General features: G+C 45.8%; 1 protein-coding gene across 5 annotated transcripts in view; it reads left to right on the top strand.

Moving 5' to 3' along the window:
- Window positions 1-20108, top strand: part of ADGRF5 (adhesion G protein-coupled receptor F5) — a 113135-nt gene that overhangs the window by 41248 nt on the left and 51779 nt on the right. For all 5 annotated transcript variants that reach the window (XM_066252179.1, XM_066252170.1, XM_066252188.1 and 2 more), the window contains 2 exons: window positions 11314-11439; window positions 18307-18361. In XM_066252179.1, the coding sequence (XP_066108276.1) occupies window positions 11338-11439; window positions 18307-18361 (157 nt within the window). In that variant the 5' untranslated portion in view covers window positions 11314-11337. The remainder of the gene's footprint in view (window positions 1-11313; window positions 11440-18306; window positions 18362-20108) is intronic.

Genomic DNA, 20108 nt, shown 5'->3' with positions numbered 1-20108 from the left:
AACCACGTGGTTACTGCTGCCCGAGCCCCTGGCATGCCCACAGTGCCCTTCACACCTCTGTTTCAGCCATCTTGGACCCTCCCACAGACCTCCCCACTGTAGCAATGAGGGGCCCCGGGCCCAGCTCCTGCACAGAGACAGCGCTGATTGGTCCATTACAATTATTATGAAAATACTCCAGTGTCATTTGGAATCTCACCTAATAAAGGATAGAAACACGGGACTGTAAGGCTTGGACTCCCAACCCAGCCCTCTGATGCTCTCTGCAGCACTGCTGCCTACCCCGGGGCTCCCCTCCACGGCCACTGGAACGCACCCCCGCATTGTCTCACCAAGCCTCAGGGATACCCCTCCGCGTTAAGGAAAGTCTCAGGATCCATGAGATAAGAGCGGAGTTAGGAACTTACTGTTTTCATCCAGATGGCAATCTCTTGCTTAAAGGTTAAATCTTCCAGAGATTTACAACAAGGGAAGAAAGATAAAAGGTTATCAAGGCTGCACACATGTGCAGTGCGTTTTGGAAAACTTGACCCCATTGTGTACAAACAAACGTTCCTCTGTAATCTGATAGGACTGAGCCGGGGCACACAATGCTGCCGCAGGCCCTTAGTTCAAGGCAGAGGAAAATGAAATAGAAAAACACTTTTTCAAGGTGGCATTGTGTTTCGTGTTTGTGTTAAATAAATGTTTAGCTTATAGTTCTGCATGTGTGAGGGATGAATCATCTAATTAAATAAGGTCCACAAAGATAAGTCTTATCACTTCTGCTGCTGAAAATACAGACCTATGAAGACAGGCCTTAAAGTTATACTTCAGGATTTTTAATCGGTATTTCTACAATTCAGAAGGGTGGCTCCTGATGACATTCTATCTTTATTGCAACCCTATGCCTTGTGGAGACGAGCAAAGAAGAATCATATTAAAATTTGCAGTGGAAATTCTCTTGAAATTCGGTATTACTATCATTTACCATCTGCTTTGAATTATTCTCTAGTAGTAGAATGGTATATGTTCATATCTAAGTTCAGTCTTTCCACTAATCTCTGTTTGGATTCAGAAGAACATGTTTAGCATATAGCCACTCGAGTACACAGTCTATATACCCCTAGAACATGGAACAGCAGGGCATAGGCAAATATGCCCTTGGCTTGTTGCAAAGAATACAATAACTTGCCTGGTTAGCCAGCCATGGGCCAATGTTTAGTAAGAGGCATGGCTCCTTTTGAAATTGTCCTAGCATGTAATGCAATTAGTTCCTTTGAAAAGAAAGCCATGCATATAACTGTATGTGACATCAGAGTTAAGCAGTTTTGCATATGGGATGAATCCTTATTCTCCCTTCCAACTTGCAAACAAATTTCTTGAGTTTTATGTGCTCACCCTCTTTGAATTCTCACCTCCTACACTCTACAACTCTTACCAATATAATTCTCTCCCCCATCACACCAGTGAGATCCTCCTTGCTAAGAACATATCATTTCTCTAAATCCAATGGGCAATCTCACTCCTCCCCTTAGCAGACCTCTCAGCATCCTTGGATATAGTCTGCTTCTTGAAACTTGACCTTCCCTGGTTTCAGACTCTCTTCTAGCCTTGGTTCCCTCCTGCCTCTCTGGTCTCTCATTCCCAAACATCTTGGCTCGGTCATCTACCTTGAATAGGCCTTTGATTGTTTAAATTCTCTGGGCCTTGGTTGTGGGTCTTCTCTTCTCTCTGTACTGTCTTCCTAATCAATCTTACCCTCTCCTGTGATTGTAGTTACAAGGATTGTCTTCCTGGTTCCTGCTCACCTCACTAGCCCCATCTCATACCATGTTCTGCTTTCTCTTGGTGTCCTAACCACTCTGGTCTGCTTGTAGTTCTTTGATTATGCCACATGTTTTTCTACCTCAGGGCCTTTGCACATGATCTTCTTCTGCCTAGAATCTTTTTCCTCCTCTCCCTCCAACCTCCTTTTTTGGTGTTTAGCTAATTCCAACTCATACTTCAGATTTCAGCTCAATTAAAGACTTCCTCTGGGACACTTTCCACAAATTCCCAAGACTACCTTATGTTCTTCTCTTCATAGGCATTATTAGACAGTTCAGCACAGTGGTTAAAATGATGGCCTCTGGAGTTAAACTTCCAAGGTTCAAATTTTGGATTTGCCTCTTATCAGCTGTGTGATTTGGGGCAATTTATTTAACCACTTTGTGGCTCAGTTAATCTGATATCATACTATTAATTATATATCATTCCAGAACCCCTTCATTGGAATTGTCATGAGGATTTAAAATTTTAATCCAATCAGTGCTCAAATCAGTGCCTGGCACACAGTAAATGCTTAACAACTAACTATCAGTGTTATGATTATTTTCCTTGGTAACACTTTCTCAGTCATAGTTACACAATAAATTGAGTAATTGATAGTGTGGGTCTCTGGTCTTTAATAAAGCTCATCTTCTCCATTAGACTCTAAGCTCCGTGGGGACAGGGAGTATTCTCTTATTTTCTGCTTTTTTCCTATGCACCCAGCAGAGCACCTTGGCACTTGGAAGGATGTGACAAATGTTTGTCCAGTGAATTAGTACACAAATGAATACTTGGGTGAGGGGATAAATAGAATTGCTTCATATCATACTTACAACCATAAATATAAAACAAGGAGGGAAGCTAAGAACCTAGATTAAGTGTGGATGCTCAGATGAAGTCGGTACTGTTTCTAGCTGAGCAGGTCAGGGAGCCTCCCACCCAGAGGACGACTTCTGCCTGTGCATGGAAGGGCAGATGGAATCTGAATATGCAACAATTATCCTGGAACTAAGGGGCAGGAAAAGGTGGGGATGAACAAATCATGGGAATGCAAGAATTATTTTGGTTTTGACAAACACTGAAAAATAGTTTGACAAGAATAATTATTACTACCCACCCCACGCCGACCCTAATTAATTCTCAAGTATCAGTTTTTGTTTTCGCATGAACACTGGAAAATCTCTTGCACTGTTTTAAGTGGTGAAGAAGCAACCAGCTTCAGTAATGAAAATATGATAGATGCTTGTTAAATATACCAGCTCTGAAAAATAAAATTCAGGTCAAGGAGGGCCGTGAGTATCAGTGATTGCCTTTATTCTGAAAGCAGTGGATAAGCCACGAGAAGAGTACTTCTGGAAGATCAGCCCTGCCTTCATGTAGATGAGGGGGCTGGAGGGAGAGAACGGAGGCCATTGCAATGGGGCACGTGGCAGGCGGAGAAGGCCGGAGCTGTGTAGTAAATCAGAGAGTTTGTCAAAGGTCAGTTGGATCAATGCAGTAGTTACAATGAGGCTCAGAAGCCTAAGTGAGGTTACACTGGATCTGAAAGTTTGTGAGGAATTTTAGACTCTTTGAACTGTAGTGGGGTCTCCATAGGCCAGCTCCTACACCCCAATTTTGAAATCACTGAATGCGGTCAACTCCCTGACTTTGCAGATAAGAAAACAGACTCAGAGAGGTAAAGTGACTTACCCTAAGTCACACAGCTAATTAATGGCAAAGGGAGGCTAGCACTCATGGGCCCAGTCGCCTGGCCTGGTATCCATATAGAGAAAGTTTTCTGTTTATTCTTACTGATACCCACCAAGAAGATTTCATAGTCCAGGTGATGCCTTCCTGCCAGTAGACTAGGCTGCTTACTTTATAATTTGGCCACTACCATGTATCACTTGTATGGCTTTGAAGAGTTACTCTTCCTTCTAAACTTCCATTTCCATATCTCCATGTCTAAAAAGTAGCAATAATTTAGTGGTACCTTAGGATCACTGAGAGGCTTAAGTGACAGAAGCCTTGGAGAGAGTTTATCACCATGCCTGGGGCATAATAAGGAGCACCCAGTAAATGATAGGGGCCATCTTCTTCATCTTCATCATCATCGTCGCCATGATCATAATCATTATCATCATCAACATCACTGACATTTACTAACCAGAATTCTATCATAAATGGCTTGCCTGACTGTAAGATAATATTATTGTCTAGAATTTTAAGAAAACTTGGTGGATCTCTGGAGTCCAGATTGACTTCATGCCTAACGGCATTTGATACACAAGGACCTTGCTAGGCCTTCTTTTTCTCATCTGAAAACTCAAGTGTGTATGTGTGTCAGGGGCTTGAGGATCTTGAACTAGAAATGAATTCTAACTTGTTTTCCAATTTTGACTATATATTTTTACACTTCATCCAGACACACCAAGAATCTATTTTAAAAAATTATTGATTTTAGAAAGAGAGAGAGACAGAAAGGGAGAGAGAGAGAGCAAGAGGAGAGAGATGAGACGCATCAACTCATATTTACAACACCTTAGTTGTTCATTAATTGCTTCTCATATGTGCCTTGACTGGGGGGCTCCAGCTGAGCTAGTGACCCCTTCTTCAAGCCAGCAAGCTTTGGGCTTAAGCCAATGACCTTGGGATGATGTCAATGATCCCACGCTCAAGCTGGTGACCCTGTGCTCAAGTTGGCAAGGCGTGCTGAAGGAGAGGCACGCACGTTCAACCTGGCGACCTTGGGGTTTCAAACCTGAGACCTCAGCATTCTGGGTTGACTCTCTATCCATTGTGCAACCACTGGTCAGGCCCAAGAAATCATTTTTCAATTTTAATAAAACACCCAGAATAAATAATAAATATTGAGCAGCAGAGTAGAGGGTCATGTTTAGCCTTTTTAAAGGATAAAATATTAGGAGAAGTAATATTTTTCAAAATTCTGTGTGAGTTTGCCAGACTGCCATAACAAAGCCCTTCAGTGGCCTCTCTCCTTGGCTGTAGATGTTCATCTTTCTCTGGTGTCTTCACATGGTCCTTCCTCTGTGTATTAATTTCCTCTTCTTTTTTTTTTTTTTTTTTTTTTGTATTTTTCTGAAGTTGGAAACCAGGAGGTAGTCAGACAGACTCCCGCATGCGCCCAACCGGAATCCACCCGGCACATCCACCAGGGGGCGATGCTCTGCCCATCTTGGGCGTTGCTCTGTTGCAACCAGAGCCATTCTAGTGCCTGAGGCAGAGGCCACAGAGCCATCCTCAGCACCCCGGCCAACTTTGCTCCAATGGAGCCTTGGCTGCAGAAGGGGAAAAGAGAGACAGAGAGGAAGGAGAGGGGGAGTGGTGGAGAAGCAGATAGGCGCCTCTCCTGTGTGCCCTGGCCGGGAATCGAACCTGGGACTCCTGCAAGCCAGGCCAACGCTCTACCACTGAGCCAACCGGCCAGGGCCAATTTCCTCTTCTTATAAGGTCACTGGTTATATTGGATTAAGGTCCACCCTGATGACCTCATTTTAACTCAATTATCTTATTAAAGACCCTGTCTCTGAATAAGATCACATTCTGGGGTATTGGAGATTAGGATTTAACATATCAAATTTGTATGGACACAACTCAGCCCACAACAAATTCTAACTATGACCAAGCTTTGGTGCTTTCTGGGCATGATCTTTAATCCTTAAAGCAGGGGTCGGGAACCTTTTTGACTGAGAGAGCCATGAATGCCACATATTTTAAAATGTAATTCTGTGAGAGCCATACAACGACCTGTATATGTTGCACATTATCCAATAAAAATTTTGTGTTGTCCCGGAGGACAGCTGTGATTGGCTACGGCCACCCGCAACCATGAACATGAGCGGTAGGAAATGAATGGATTGTAATACATGAGAATGTTTTATATTTTTAACGTTATTATTATTTTTACTAAGGATTTGTCTGCAAGCCAGATGCAGCCATCAAAAGAGCCACATCTGGCTCACGAGCCATAGGTTCCCGACCCCTGCCTTAAAGCAATGCTGTAAGACAGGTACTATGACCCTCTTCATCCATGTCAGGACATTGAGGCCCAGCGGTGAAGTGTCCCACCCATAGTTAGTAAGCAATGGAGCCGGAATCAGAACACAAACCTGTTCCGCTTCGAAGCTGCTGGTCTTCCCACTGCAGGAGGGAGGGAATCATCTAAGCTAGGGCCATCAAATTCATTCGCTTTCCAAGTTCGAGCTACAATAGCTCTGCCTTTTCTTGGTGATGGTGATTATTCAGGAGGACAGCACCCTCCTAGAACCATGGCTGAGCCTGTGTCACCGTGGTTGGACAAGCCGCTCAAGGGGACTCCCACATGTGGCTCAGGGGACGGCTGAACATTGTTCCCCTCCGGGCTGCTCGGCTCCCTCTGGAAGAGACGGCTGCCTCTGCCTCTGCGGCCCTCCCTCCTTTGCCTGAAATTCTCTTTTCTTTCTGCATTAGACCTCGAGCCATTTCCCGTCCTTCAGGGTCTGGCCAGTGGCCCTGGTCACTCCAAAGCTCCTCCAACTTCCCTCTGCCCTCAATTCCTGTCATGCTTATCACCTGCACACGTGAAGTCACTTTGGCCACAGGCCAACTTGGGGGCAGATCTGACTGTGCTACTTACTAGCTGGGTAAGTTCTGTAACCTCTTTGGGCCTTTATTTCATCATCTATGAATTAGGATTAAAATATTCACCTTGGTTATTGTGAGGGTGACTAAGTGAATTAACGTATTTATTGTCCTTAGCGCTGTGTCTGGTGCATAGTATGTATTTAGTAAATGTGTGTCTTTCAAACTTATGTTTTCCTTTTAGTCTGTATGTTTCATGCCCTCCCAACAAAACTGAGAGCTTCTCGGGGGCAAGGACCATGACTTCTTTCAATTTGTGAATGCAGAACACAATTTTGGGCCAATAAAAGAGGAGCCTGTATTTGTTGGTCTATCGGTGCACAACACATTTGACACCATGTGAGATATATAACACAAGCTCAGAAAAGAGAATTTCAGGCAAAGGAGAGCCGCGTAAGCAAAGGCAGCTGTCTCTGCTCCAAAGAGAATAAAGTAGCCCAGAGGGTGATGTTTAACAGAGCCCTGTGTGATTTCGGCTATACATCTCTTCTAGGCTATTAAATTGCTTCAAAATGATTGGGTAGCCTGACCAGGTGGTGGCACAGTGGATAAAGCATCAGACAGGGATGCAGAAGACCCAGGTTCAAAACCCCAATGTCACCAGCTTGAGTGCGAACTCATCTGGTTTGAGCAAGGTTCACCAGCTTGAGCCCAAGGTCACTGGCTTGAGCAAGGGGTCACTCGATCTGCTGTAGCCCCCTGGTCAAGGCACATATGAGAAAGCAATCAATGAACAGCTAAGGTGCTGCAACAAAAATTTGATGCTTCTCATCTCTCTCCTTTCCTGTCTGTCCTTATCTGTCCCTGTCTCTCTCTGTCACAAAAACAAAACAAAACAACAAAAACGATTGGGTAGATCATCTGTGAGGCCATACTGCCATTAATCCATTCATTTATTCACTGTTGATTAACTGCCTCCTAAATGCACCCTCCCCCTTGAAGATTCTGTTTCTGCATAGTTCCTCTAGTGGAGGGAGAGCTTTCGGCAGGTGAGGGAGAGGACCAGGAGCGAGCGGAGGAACGTGCACAGGGCAACAGAGAACTGACGATGGGGTCTGGAGACCTCAGCAACAGAGGCAGTGAGAGGTGGGTACAGACTCTCAGCTCCCACAGTGCCGCCCCCCTGCCACGCCCTGAAATTCTGACTTAATTGCTCTGGGATGATATGAAACAACAAACAAAGGAAACTCCCTAGAGGATGGCTCTGATGCATAGTCAGGGATATAAACCGCTGAAGCAGATGATACACAAATGCTCCAGGAAACTTCCTTACAGGGCGGGCAGTGGCGCCTGACAGTGTGTGCAGAAGGGCTACTTCCAGGAGCAGAGCCCTGGGCGGGAGGAAGAAGGAGGCATCTGAGCAGAGGCTGAGCAAACGTGGGCTCACTTCCACCTCGTACCTTCCTCCTCCCTAAGAGGAGCCAAGCAGAGTACCAAGGCTGGGCTCCCCAGGGGACAGGGGCTGAGGACCCCAGGAGAGGCACGGAAACGTGCAGCTGTGCAGAGCTTTGGAAAGAAATCATTTCCAAAAAGAATCGCACTGTTGCCCTATTTGGAAAGAGCTTGGGATTCATAGTTTGATGGTGACCTCACAGATGAACGTGCTTCGAACTCACCAGGTTCACAAGACCATCTATTGCTCTTCCTACTACAAGTCTGGGTAGGTCAGGCTGGCGAAGGGTTTCCAGAAGAGCAGTCGATCTGAAGCGCTGGTTGTTTCTAAGATCTGGGAGAATGGCTTCCTGAAGTGTTTCAGGCTCATTTCACAACAACGGCCCCTGGCACATAGTCACCACGCAGGAGAATGTCTTCAGAGACCACTTCACGGAGCCCAGAGCCTCATCCTCCAAATGCCTGAGAATCCCCGTGACCTATTCCGGGCTCACGACGTCAGGGTGCTCACTCCCCCTCCCTCTCTTCTAACTTCACAGACGGGAAAGTAGAGTCAGAGGAGGCCAGGAAGTTGGTCATCACCACAGGGTTAGTTCTAGGCATGAGATCATATTTCCCAGCTTCTAAGTTTGGTGTTTTAGCAGAATGTTTAAGACTTACCCTTTTAAAAGGGAAAGAAATTGGGAATAGTATCAGATCACGTTCTCTAGCTCTCTCTCTCTGTCTGTCTCTGTCTCTGTGTCTCAGCCAGTGTCTATCCCTTACCCCAGGAATTTGGAAGAAACATGAGCTAGGGGATTTATGATTAAGAGAGCCCTGCTGGAGACACATGGCCTTGAGTGTGAAATAATGCTCTTTGCTTTTAATTAGATAAATTGGACTTTTTGCCCTGCTTAGCCCGGTCAAACAGCTTCCACAGACGAGAACAGCTGTGAGCTGCAGGGTTAGGTTAGAAAAGCCTGGCTTTGGGTCTCCCCTCCCAAATGTAGTAGCCACCTCAAAAGCTGAACTGGTCTTCAGCTGGTCTCACTGTGCCAGGCAGGCAAGCTTGAGACATACTGGTTGTCAAATACTTTGAAATGACCTCTCTCTCAAAAGGGTGGCATTCTCCTCTCAGGGGGCGAACACCCACCCTTGCTGTGTGACTGACGACCGTCCGTTGCTGTCATCATTCTTCTGTGTCTGAGACTCACCCCCACCACCGTGGGGTCTTCCCTGCATCTCTATTTCTGTTGACTTCTGATTGTGTTGTCACTGAATACATTCATCGGGAAAAGAATGTTGATTTAATCAACAACGTGTTCTGGAAGGAGCTGGGGGAAGCTAGGGACAGTGGACGGTAGGAGTTAGTGGCGGCCTGTACAAAAGGACCCGGTGTCACCATTTAAGCACATTATAATTCTTGCTAACTCGACAAAAGACCAACGTTGGGAAACGGTGGACAGATATGGCGTTAGCTTGAGTCCCTCTAATGCCTGAGCCCCTCCCTGGGTGTCACATACAAGGGAGACTCATTAACCGTTCAGTTACGGAGTCTCATTCCCTGGTTATCTGCCTCAGTATGGAACCAGCTAGTACAGTGCACTGACTTGGGGCCTGAAAAAAACTGTGGCCTCCTAAATGCTCAATTCATCCCAGGAGCAGGTGCTATCACTAGGCTATCAGTCTGCCTAACATCCATGAAAGCCCACTCCCTTTCAACAAGGGAGAAAAAAAACCCCTCTAACAGAATTAAGCAATGATTTGCTATAATTTCCCTGTAGCAGATGCGTCTGGCCTTAAACATCTGTCCTGTAACCTAACTTGCAAAACATTTTCCCAAAACCATTGAGTTGCAGAATTTAAAAAATGTATTTGATTGCCAAGTTTGCCAATTGGGTCAGTTTTCCAGGGCCTTATCCTTCTGTCTTTTCTACCGGGGAAAAGGAAAAGGAGGCGGCCAGCAGCTGGTGATTGAAACACAAGCCCCCCTGGCATGTAAGTCTTGGCTGTCATTTCTGTGTTGTCCTGGCCAGGGTCCCCTGGCGCTCTCTGCAGTGCCTGGGCAGAGGACAGCCCTTCCTGAGGGTTGCCCTCTGCCTTCCTCTGACCAGCAGGAGGAAACCATTGCAGACTGCATCCCTGGAGCTCTTCACGGCTTCGAACTGCATGACTTCGAGGACGTATGATTATCCCTATTTCACAGCTGGAAGAATTGGGTTCAGACAAGTGACTTGGAGAAAACACAGTCAGTCTCTAGTAATTCTGGATCCTAATCCCTACCTGTCTCTTAGTCTTCTGGTCTTTTCAGAACCCATGGACATAGAAAAGTCAAGAAGGAAAGGAATTTAAACAAGACAGTTTGTCCTGATCCCTGGACCCACGAGGGTTGGGATTCTTCCATCTGCTACTCTACTTTTTAAATGCCACAATGAGTAGTCTGGTCACCAAAAAAGTTTGTTTTCATCACCGTCATTACAAAAAGATAACTCCCACAAATCAATACATAGGATGGGATATAAAATGATATTACTGTTCTACATTACATATTATAATATAAGATTATCAAATACTACTTAAAATTTTATGACTTATATCCAGGATTTTCCATATGTATGGGTTGGAACCCATTAATATGAGTCACAGAGTCACTTTAATAGTTTGCTAACAGAATTAAAAGAAAATATAGGGTAAGATAGGATAGACCAGAGTTGAAAATATCCGAGTGTGTTGCATGTAGCAAAGGTTAGTATTAATCTCCGAATCCTTGTGTTCATATATTATGTATACTGGATCCCAATGGTAAAGTATTTCTTACTGAACAGTTATTCCCTTTCATCTTATTTTCCCTCTTGTTCCTTTTCCTGTTTTCTCATTCCTTTTCTCTCTTCTTCTCCATGTGTATAGGAAAGGTCCCCCAAAGTCTGCCACCCTTGTCCTATTTCCAGGTACCGTCCCCCATCCTCCCCAACCCTCATCTTTCCTGACATGTCGCCACCCAAGGGTCTGAAGCAGAGACTGTTCTCTAGAATTGACACCTTTATGCTCCTTCCCTTCTCTGTTGACAAGGTCCTTTTGTAGTGTGGTCTTTGAGATCGGGTTTGCAAGTTCTCTCCATGTTTTGTGAATAACTTGCTCTTTCTCTAAGCCAGTGGTAGTCAACCCGGTCCCTACCGCCCACTAGTGGGCATTCCAGCTTTCACGGTGGGCAGTAGTGGAGCAATCAAAGTATAAATAAAAAGATAGATTTAACTATAGTAAGTTGTTTTATAAAGATTTATTCTGCCAAACTTAGCGAAAATCCGACATAAAGTACTTGGTAAGTAATTATTATTATATGCTTTAACTTGCTGTAATTCTGCTTTATAAATTTTGTAAAGTAAAGTTACTTCCCTACTTTATAAGCCATCATTACTGTGGAACCGGTGGGCAGTTAGAAAATTTTACTACTAACAGAGATACAAAAGTGGATGGTAGGTATAAAAAGGTTGACTCCCCCTGCTCTAAGCCATCGCATTTCCATTTCAGGCAAAGCGCCTCAAACTTGAAGAAATGAAACATTCAAGGAGAACCACGTTGTGCTTCATGATCGTTGTGGTTTATTCTTCCCAAGTCACAACAACCTTGAATTTAGAGTCTATTGTTCATCCTTCGGTGAGTAAATCCACATCTGCTGCATTCTTCCTTGTCTCGTTTTTCTGATCTCCTGGGAATGTCACAGACGGAAATTCCTTTAAAAAAATTTTTAAGGGCTTTTGAGAAAATGTTGTGAATGAGGGTAAGGAGTGGTAAACATAACCGGATATTAGTGTGTCTACTGGGTTACAACTTGTCGTGCTCTGAAATCAAAGGCACATCCCCCAGGCTTCCCTCCATAACTAGACGGCCCACTCTTGGCCTGAAGCTCTACTCTGTGAAACTGACAATGACCAAAGGCAGATTTTGAGGATTGAGAAGGACAGGTGTTCTCAAAGGATTCCTTTTACCTTGAACATCAGACTAGAACACATTTCAAAAGGTGTTAATTGTGTGTGTGTAGGATAATCACACAGATTGGGATAGTTGAAGGTGCCATAGATGTCGTCTAAGCTTTCTGCTGACATATTACCCAGGTCAGTTTGTCTTTGGGAAGTAAGTGGTAGTTTGCCTTCAGTAAAGGGATGATAAGTACTCCTTTGTTTTTTATGGGAGTTATTGGGTTATTCCTTCCCTAGCCTACTCCATGCACCAAAGGCAGTGTGTGAGCGGCTGTGAAATCTTGGGAGACTGGTGTATCGTATTTTTTGCTCCATAAGACACACTTTTCCCCCCCAAAAAGTGGAGGGGAAAATGCCCATGCATCTTATGGAGCAAAAAATATGGAATTTTATTAAATATTTTAACACACCATTTTGTTCAGAATTTTTTTTTTCCTATTTTCCTCCTTAAAACCTTAGGTGTGTCTCATGGTCAGGCGCATCTTATGGATCGAAAAATACGGTAATTCTCTCGGTCTTAGTTTCTTCTTTTCTGAAACAAAGACGACAGTACTGATTTCCTGTGACTGGTATGAGAATTAAATTAGCTGATAGTTCTAACCACTGCTTGGCACATATTAAATGCTGTATCACTGTTAGCTATTATTATTTCTCCTACTGTAATTTTTTTCTTGCTTGTTTTTTAAAAAAGATATTTTAATGCTACTTTATTTAGTGTGTCACCGCTGTGATAGCTTCATTGGTTGATTCCAGCATTGCAAAGTGTCTTTTTTTTGCCATGTTTGGTACTTTTTAATTTTTATTCTCTATCTTCCATTCCAACTGTCAATCCTGTTTTTGTGTTTGTGTTTGCCTGATCTTTGTCTTTTATTTTTTTGTTTAGCCTTTAATGTATGACTTTGCTTTAATAATTCCTTTATAAACAACATGTGTTTAAGGCTTTATTTTTTCTTGTAAATCAAATCGGAGTAAACCTCACTTTGATTGTGGAGTATAATTTATCCACATTTAATGTCGGGGTTTTTTTGTTTTTGTTTTTGTTTTTTTAATTTTTTTTTTTTCATTTTTCCAAAGCTGGAAACGGGGAGGCAGTCAGACAGACTCCCGCATGCACCTGACCGGGATCCACCCGGCATGCCCCTCTGGGGCATCACTCTGTTGCGTCCAGAGCCATTCTAGCACCTGAGGCAGAGGCCACAGAGCCATCCTCAGCACCCGGGCCATCTTTGCTCCAATGGAGCCTTGGCTGCGGGAGGGGAAGAGAGCGACAGAGAGGAAGGAGAGGGGGAGGGGTGGAGAAGCAGATGGGCGCTTCTCCTGTGTGCCCTGGCCAGGAATCGAACCCAGGACTTCTGCATACCAGGCCGACGCTCTACCACTGAGCCAACCAGTCAGGGCCTAATGTCGTATTTTAAATGCTTGATCCTACTGACAGAATTTTGTTTTGTGACTTATTCACTTCCTTCTTACTTTCTGTTTTCGTGTCTTTATTGTTTCACCTAGGTTTTGTCTTTTTCTTTATATGTCTCATCACTTGGGCATATGCTTTGTGTTTCTTCTTCCCGACTCCAGCGCTGGTGAGACCCGTACAATCACAAGCAGCAGCTTGCTCAGACACGGCGTGGGAGAGGGTGGGGGGGGGGGATGCTTATGGCTCCTGTGGGTTTGCAGGGTCAGGGCGGAGCTCTGGTTATCCCAGGCCAAAGGGGAGAAAGTGAAAGCATGAGCTGATCTCAGCGATGGGATTATCTTTGCCTCTGCTCCAGAATGACTTAGTGTTTGCTCACGGACTGCAGCAGTGCCCTCCCTGTCCCCTCCCGCTGTGCCACGCTGGCCCTCATCACGGGGCCCTAACAAAGCCCTCCCATCTGCCTGGTGGCCTAGGCTGTCAGGTGTCAGGGGCCTAAACGACTCACCTCTCAGATTTGCTAGTAGAATTTGAAGTTGTTGTTCCATGAAGGTCCCAACACCACCGTCAAAAGACCCTACTTTTCCTCCATAGATCTGCATTCAAGATCATCCCTTCATACAACCCAAAGGCCAAAGACCCCCCTGCAGAGGTGCACCTGAGCGTGCCCTAACAGCTCACGGTGTCCTAAGCGACCGCTCCGCTAACTGCAATACGTAGTAATGCGCTTCTTCTAAAAAAAAAAACCACAAAAAAACAAACAAAAAAAAACCTGGTAGCTTTTAAAATAAAGTTTACCATTTTGACAATTTTTAACTGTCGAGTTCAGTAGTGTTAAATACGCTCACATTGTCGTGCAACCGATCTGCAGCACGTTTTCATCTTGCAAAACTGAAAATCATATCTATTAAAGAGCAACTCCCCATTGCCTCCTTCCCCAGCACCTGGCAGCTGCCATTCCACTTCTCGTCTCTATGATGTTGACTATTCTAAGTACTTCATATAAGTAGAATCGCATAGTATTTGTCTTTTGGTGACTAGCTTATTTCACTAAGAAAAATGTCCTAAAAATATATCTGTGTGGTAGTATGCATCAGCATTTCCTTCCCTTCTTGAAACTGAATAATGAGCCATTGTATGTATATCCTACATTTCCTTTATTCATTTATCCATCAGTGGACACGCGGGTTGCTTTCACTTCTTGGTCATTGTGATTAATGTGGCTATGAACATAAATGGGTGTGCAAATGGGGAGTGGTGAGGTTTTGAAATGTGATGACGTAGCTTCTCACGCTTCCATTTCAGCTCAGGAAGTGAGGCCCCGGATGTCACATTTCTGACAAGGAGCCCTTATTCCTGTCCCAAAGACCACACTTTCAGCAGCAAAGCTGTAAGCTCTGGAGTTTGGCCTCAGCCTTGAGTCTGAAGCCCAGCTCTGACCCTCACCAGTTTTGGAAACTTAGTCAAGTTTCTTCATCTCCCTTAACCTGTTTCCTCTAGGTCATATGAGAATAGGTAGTGTCTCCTCATCAGTTTGTTGGGAGAATTGAAGATTCCCATACATGTATGTCTTGGCACAATGACTAGCACAGAGCAGAGCAAGTGCTTAAGGTTTGGTCGTTATTTTTATTATTGTAGTACAAATACACTTCTGTTATTAATATGCCCGTGCAAGGCGACATCCCATCAGGACCCTTGCTGAGACAGTTAAGTAACTGACTCAGGATTTAACTGTCTGGGATTCCAGGTCAAGAAACAGAGAAGTGAGTGACAGGGCCTTGACAAGGAGGCGTCAGTTCTGGCGACAGCTGGAACCTTTGAGGGCCTCCTAGTCATTGGAGTTTATGTGAATTTTCTTTTCTACACATAAAATGTCACCTCTCATTCCTGACTGATTGTCCACACCCACTTAGGCCACTGTCCCCACCTTCTTGGTTATTGGTAAAGTCGTCATGTCCAACAGGTGGGGCGTTTCCTGGAATTAGCGACCTTGAATCTTCCTGCTGAAGCTTGACCATCAGGAAATTCCCTCTGGACAGAGCTGGCCATGTCGCTCGACACTCAGCCGGGTACTTCTGCATGGGCAAGTGCAGGAAGGGCCAGCTGGAGGCTCTGTTCTCTTGTCTCAAGTAAATATTTAGCAGGGCCTTGGGAGCCCCTGGCAGGATCTGTGCTCCAGGCAAGTTCTGGAGTCTCAGAGTTCCTAGAACGGGGGTGACGTGAGGACTCAGGAGGGCAAAGCCGGTGCCCCGTGAGCCCCAGGCCAGCTGTACACACGGACACACTACAGCTAGAGACTGCACAAGCATTCGGTGTGCCTCAGCACGTCACTGTCCACAATGCAGGAGACCGAGGCTTGGCGTGAGCGCACAGCTTTTCTAGGCAGGAAGAGCAACAGCGGTGGGTTCAGTTCTTGGTGTGACTCCGGCATTTGCCTCATTGATGTACAAGTCCCACGACTTGTCTCCTTGTCCCTTCTCAGATCTGGGAGAGCCAAGGGCAGTCACCACCACTGCTGGGGAACGCCTCAGAGGTTCTATTGCTTTCTGTGTGTTTTCCCTCTATTTCCCCCTAAGATTGCTGGGCTCAAAATAAAACAGGTTATTCTCACAAAAACTTCTGACTCTTCATTGGACAATAGAGAGGCAGTAGGTTACAGAGCTGTGGGAGCTGCACTTTGCAAAGATGCTCCCTAGAGGTTCCAGAGAGTCACCATCAAGATTCAGGAAATTGTTAAGAAGCAGCATTTCTCAAAAGAGGGTCTCACATTAAGGGATTGAAAAGACAGTTTCTTAAACACTCCCCTCCCCAAACCTGCTGAGTCAGATTGTGAGGAGGAGAGGCAGGTTACCCTTACGCTCACAAAGATTTCAAATAGTTTGCACGAGAGAACGGATAGGCATCTTAATTTCAGTGGACAGCCGCCAGCGGCAAGTCCTTAGCTCTTTACCCCACTGGAAGACAGAGCAAATAAAATCTCAACCCATCAGAGCTGATCAAAGTGACTTCCAGTGGTCTCCTCCTCTGGGGCTGACTACCCAACTGCAGCCTGGGAAGAGTGGACAGACAGAGCTTTCGATGGCTCCCACCCCCCACCCCCAGGCCCCTGGGAGGATGGAGGCAGGAATGTAGCGGAAGAACCTTCCTTTTCGCCAGGGCACAAAGCCAAAGCAGGCTCCAGGGGAAGGAAGCTGGGCAGGAATCAGTCCTGTGCGTTGACTTTGCTGCTTCGTGGCTTGGTCCCTGCATATTTCAGTACAGCTGAAATAACCTTACTGTAAACGGAGTAGCAACTGGGCTTTGGAGATAGATGCCAATTATCATCCATCACTGCGCTATTCATTTATTTCTTCCAGAACATTTACAAACGATCAGGTCTATAGTTTCTCCCCAATTCCTATAGATGTTAAGACTAGTCATTGAAAAGAAGGAAGAGATAGGAGGAGGCATAGAGAAAGAAAGAGAAAAAATGCAAGATAAAGAGAGACTTGGGTCCCTGACAAACCCACAGTTTCTCAAGGTATCTCCTGATTAAATGATGCTTGTGTGGACAGCTGCAGACTTTGGAACCAGGCTAGCTGGTTCACATCCTGGCTCTGCTATTTAAAGGCTGTGTAACCTTCACCAAGTTATTTGACCTTTCTGTGTCTGTGTTTTTTTTATCAATGAAATGTGGGTAACAGTATCTGCATCTTAGGTTGTCATGAGCATTAAATAAGTTAGCACGCATTAATTACTTAACAGTGTCTGACACAGGGCATTGAATACATCTTAGGAACTATTATTTTTGTTATTGTTATGATCTGAGATAACTGGAAAATAATAGTAGACCCCACAGATAGCAGAGTGAGCTCTGCCTCGTGAAGGTCATAGGTGTGGGACACAGCTCTGTGGACAGGAGTTACCTGGGGAGACTTATAACAGTGGGGCTCTTCTCTTGAGCCATGAAGGGAGTTTGAATTGGGAAGTACCTCCCAGGAAGCCACCTGGTGGCCAGGGCGAGCCAGGAAACACGTTTCAGACCCAGGTGAGGGTACCAGCTGTGAAGCCGGCAGCGATCCCAGCCTCAAAGCCAATCAGTGTCGGTTCTTAAACAAGAAGCCACCTGATGACAGGAGATGAGCTTTGTGGAGATGAAGCAAGAGGCAGAGTGCAGAAAGAGGGGTCCATGTGGATGTGCCCCCAGAATAATTGGCAGCCCTCTTGGAATAACATTGGCTATGTCAGCATAACTAGTTTCGGTGCTTTACATTTATGAAGCATTTGCCAATCTCCTGAGGCAAGTTATTTTTATCCCTGTACTGTAGGTTAGTACTAAGGCACAGAGAGGTTAAATAACTTCCCCAAGGTCACATAGCCATTTTATCGCAGGGCTTGAATCTGAATTCAATGTCTGCAGCGTCCTTGGTAGTAACTATTGTATTATCTGATATAACTAACATTCAGAGCTTACTATGTGCCACATGGCAGTTTGCTTAATTCTCAAAACAATTTTATAAAGTCAGTCCCATTATTATTCAATTTTATAGAGAAGGAAACTGAGCCTCAGAAAGGATAAATAAATTCCTCCAAGTCACGTAGTTAGTAACTAGCACAGCGTCGTAGCCAGGCAGTCTGACTCTAGAGCTGGCTTTCACAGCCTCTGCCACAGGAAGCAGCCATCCAGGAGAAAAAGGACCGGCGAAGGGGAAAATCATTCCCAAATGCTCCTGATGCTGCGGAAACACTGGTGCGTGGACAGGCTGAGCGCTGAGATGAGGTCGGGAGACTTGTCAAATTCCAGGTCCCTGGGATGAGTCAGGTTCAGGTCGTAAGCAGAAAGCACAAGTTGAGAACACCATAATTCATTCTTCTTGGCAGGCCTCAAACTGCAGGAACTCTGGGAAACTCAGATAACTCTTCTGCCCCTGGATCTAGAGACTAAAAGTGAACTCCAAGGTCACAGTACAGCCACGGCTCCATGTCACTTTCCCGACCCCTGAGTTGCTGTCCGCCCAGCACCCACTGGGCTGAAGGTCCTCACCCCAAATCTGCAGCCTGAAACTCAGCTCTAACATTTTGGGGCACGAGCGCAGAAAGCCGTGGTGGGAAGACATCTCTCCCACTAACTGACAATTTCCTAAAATGCTCTTTCAGAATCTCCATGAACAAGAACTAGCCCGTGAGGAGCCGCTAAGGCAGAAGCGAGCGGGTATGTAAACTCTTTGCTTATCCATCACTTGTAGTGAGTCCGATCAAATGACCTTTACTCTGACTTTTGAAAACACTGTGGTCCACGTCCCTCGGTCCCCGAGCACATCAGGGCTCACTGTCTAGAAGTAATTTCGAAGGAGCTCCATTCTCCACTCTACCAAGTGGCATTGAACGCATCCTGGCCAGATGGTGAGTCTCCTCTCCTGTCATCGCCTGTGCCTGTCTTCTCGGCTACCTTCCAGCCATGAAAAAAGCCTGCTTCTCTACTCTCCACCCAGCAGCCTTTCTTTTTTGCCTTTTTATTTTATTTTTTTTTAACCTTTTCTGTTCTCACTTGTCACTGTATTTTGTGGATCGGCTTAACCACTAGACTCAAGTCCCTCCCCCCTGACTCCCCTTCTGGAAAATACAGGGCTCTGCCCTTGGGAGGGTCGAGGGCAGGCGAGGGCTGTGAGCACTCACTCACTGCGCGTGACCCTCAGTGTCCCGTGCTGCGGGCAGGACTCAGGACTCGGGGCAGGTGTCAGCGTACATCGGCAGGCTGGTTCTTCCCAGGCCCAGCTCCTGCTACTCCCCTCATCGGATCCTTTCAGAAGCATCAATCTGATGCTTGTATTTCCTGGCCTGAAAGTCTTCCTAGGTTCTCAGTTGCCTTGACAATAAAATCCAGTCACCTGCTTGAGTCCCAGCGGACCCTGCGTGCTTTTCCCACGTGTTCCCTTCCGTTCCCTTGCACACGGTCAGTGCCCTGCTCACCATCCCCCTCTGCTTGTCCGAAGGCCTCTGACTTCAGCCTCCATTCACGTGGGCTCCTGCCATGGAAGGCCTTTCATCGAACCCCCAGACAGGGTGGGGCTGTTCTTCTGGGTTCCCATTGCCCTTGACACATTCCACAGCACAGCGTGTGTCTCAAGGCATTGTAATTATTTTGCTTCCTGTTTGTCATCCCCAGTAGACATGAGCTCCCTCGAACTCTCTTCCTCTCCCCAGCCTGGCTTCTAGCCCAGTCTCTCAATAAATGAGTGAACGGACGAAAAGAGTTCATGTCTTTGTCATAGCTGCCCCTTTGTGAGTTCAGAGGGCACGTTCCTGTTGTTAAGAATTTGCTGGCCTCACAGCTGTCCCAACTATGTAGAAGGTAGAACTTCTTAACCACAGCATCACAATTGAATCGCTTTCTAGGTGTGCTGTGACCTGGTCCGCTCAGTCTCGTGGCTTGAAAGAGAGGCTGGGCTGCCCAGCAGCGTGGGCTTGCCCCGAGGTCAGGGTCGCGGCATCGGTCAGAGCCCCTCGCCACACGGCAACCAGATCCTCCTGCTGTGACACGAGACCTTGACCACATTTTACTAAGCTCTCAGGATCCTCACTGGAAGGTCATACCACCGATTATTATCCTCCTCCTCTATTTTCCTTTCCTTTTTTCTTTTCCTGTCTCCTGTCTTCTGCTTCTGCTTCTGGCTCAGCCTTGTTTCCTATCCTCATGGGACCCACTCTCCGCTCATCATCCCTCCTTGCTTCCCGGACGGCACCTTCTGCACTTTAAGACAAGCGTCACTCTATCTTCCCCATCCCTTCTCTGCACCCATGACAGGATTAGGGCGAGCGGTGTCCCCATGCAGTATTTTGCAAGACTTTTCTTTTTAAAATCAAATGGTTGCTGGGTGAATTCTAGCTCCCAGGTTTTCCACCAGCCTCCTCCAGGGCTCGGGCTGCTGGCGAGGCTGGAAAAGTGACGTCTTCCTGCA

Source organism: Saccopteryx bilineata, chromosome 1 (genome assembly GCF_036850765.1).
Source record: "Saccopteryx bilineata isolate mSacBil1 chromosome 1, mSacBil1_pri_phased_curated, whole genome shotgun sequence".
In the NCBI taxonomy this organism is placed as follows: Eukaryota; Metazoa; Chordata; class Mammalia; order Chiroptera; family Emballonuridae; genus Saccopteryx; species Saccopteryx bilineata.
The sequence above is the reverse complement of the archived record's forward strand: the minus strand, read 5'-3'. Positions and strand labels throughout refer to the sequence as shown.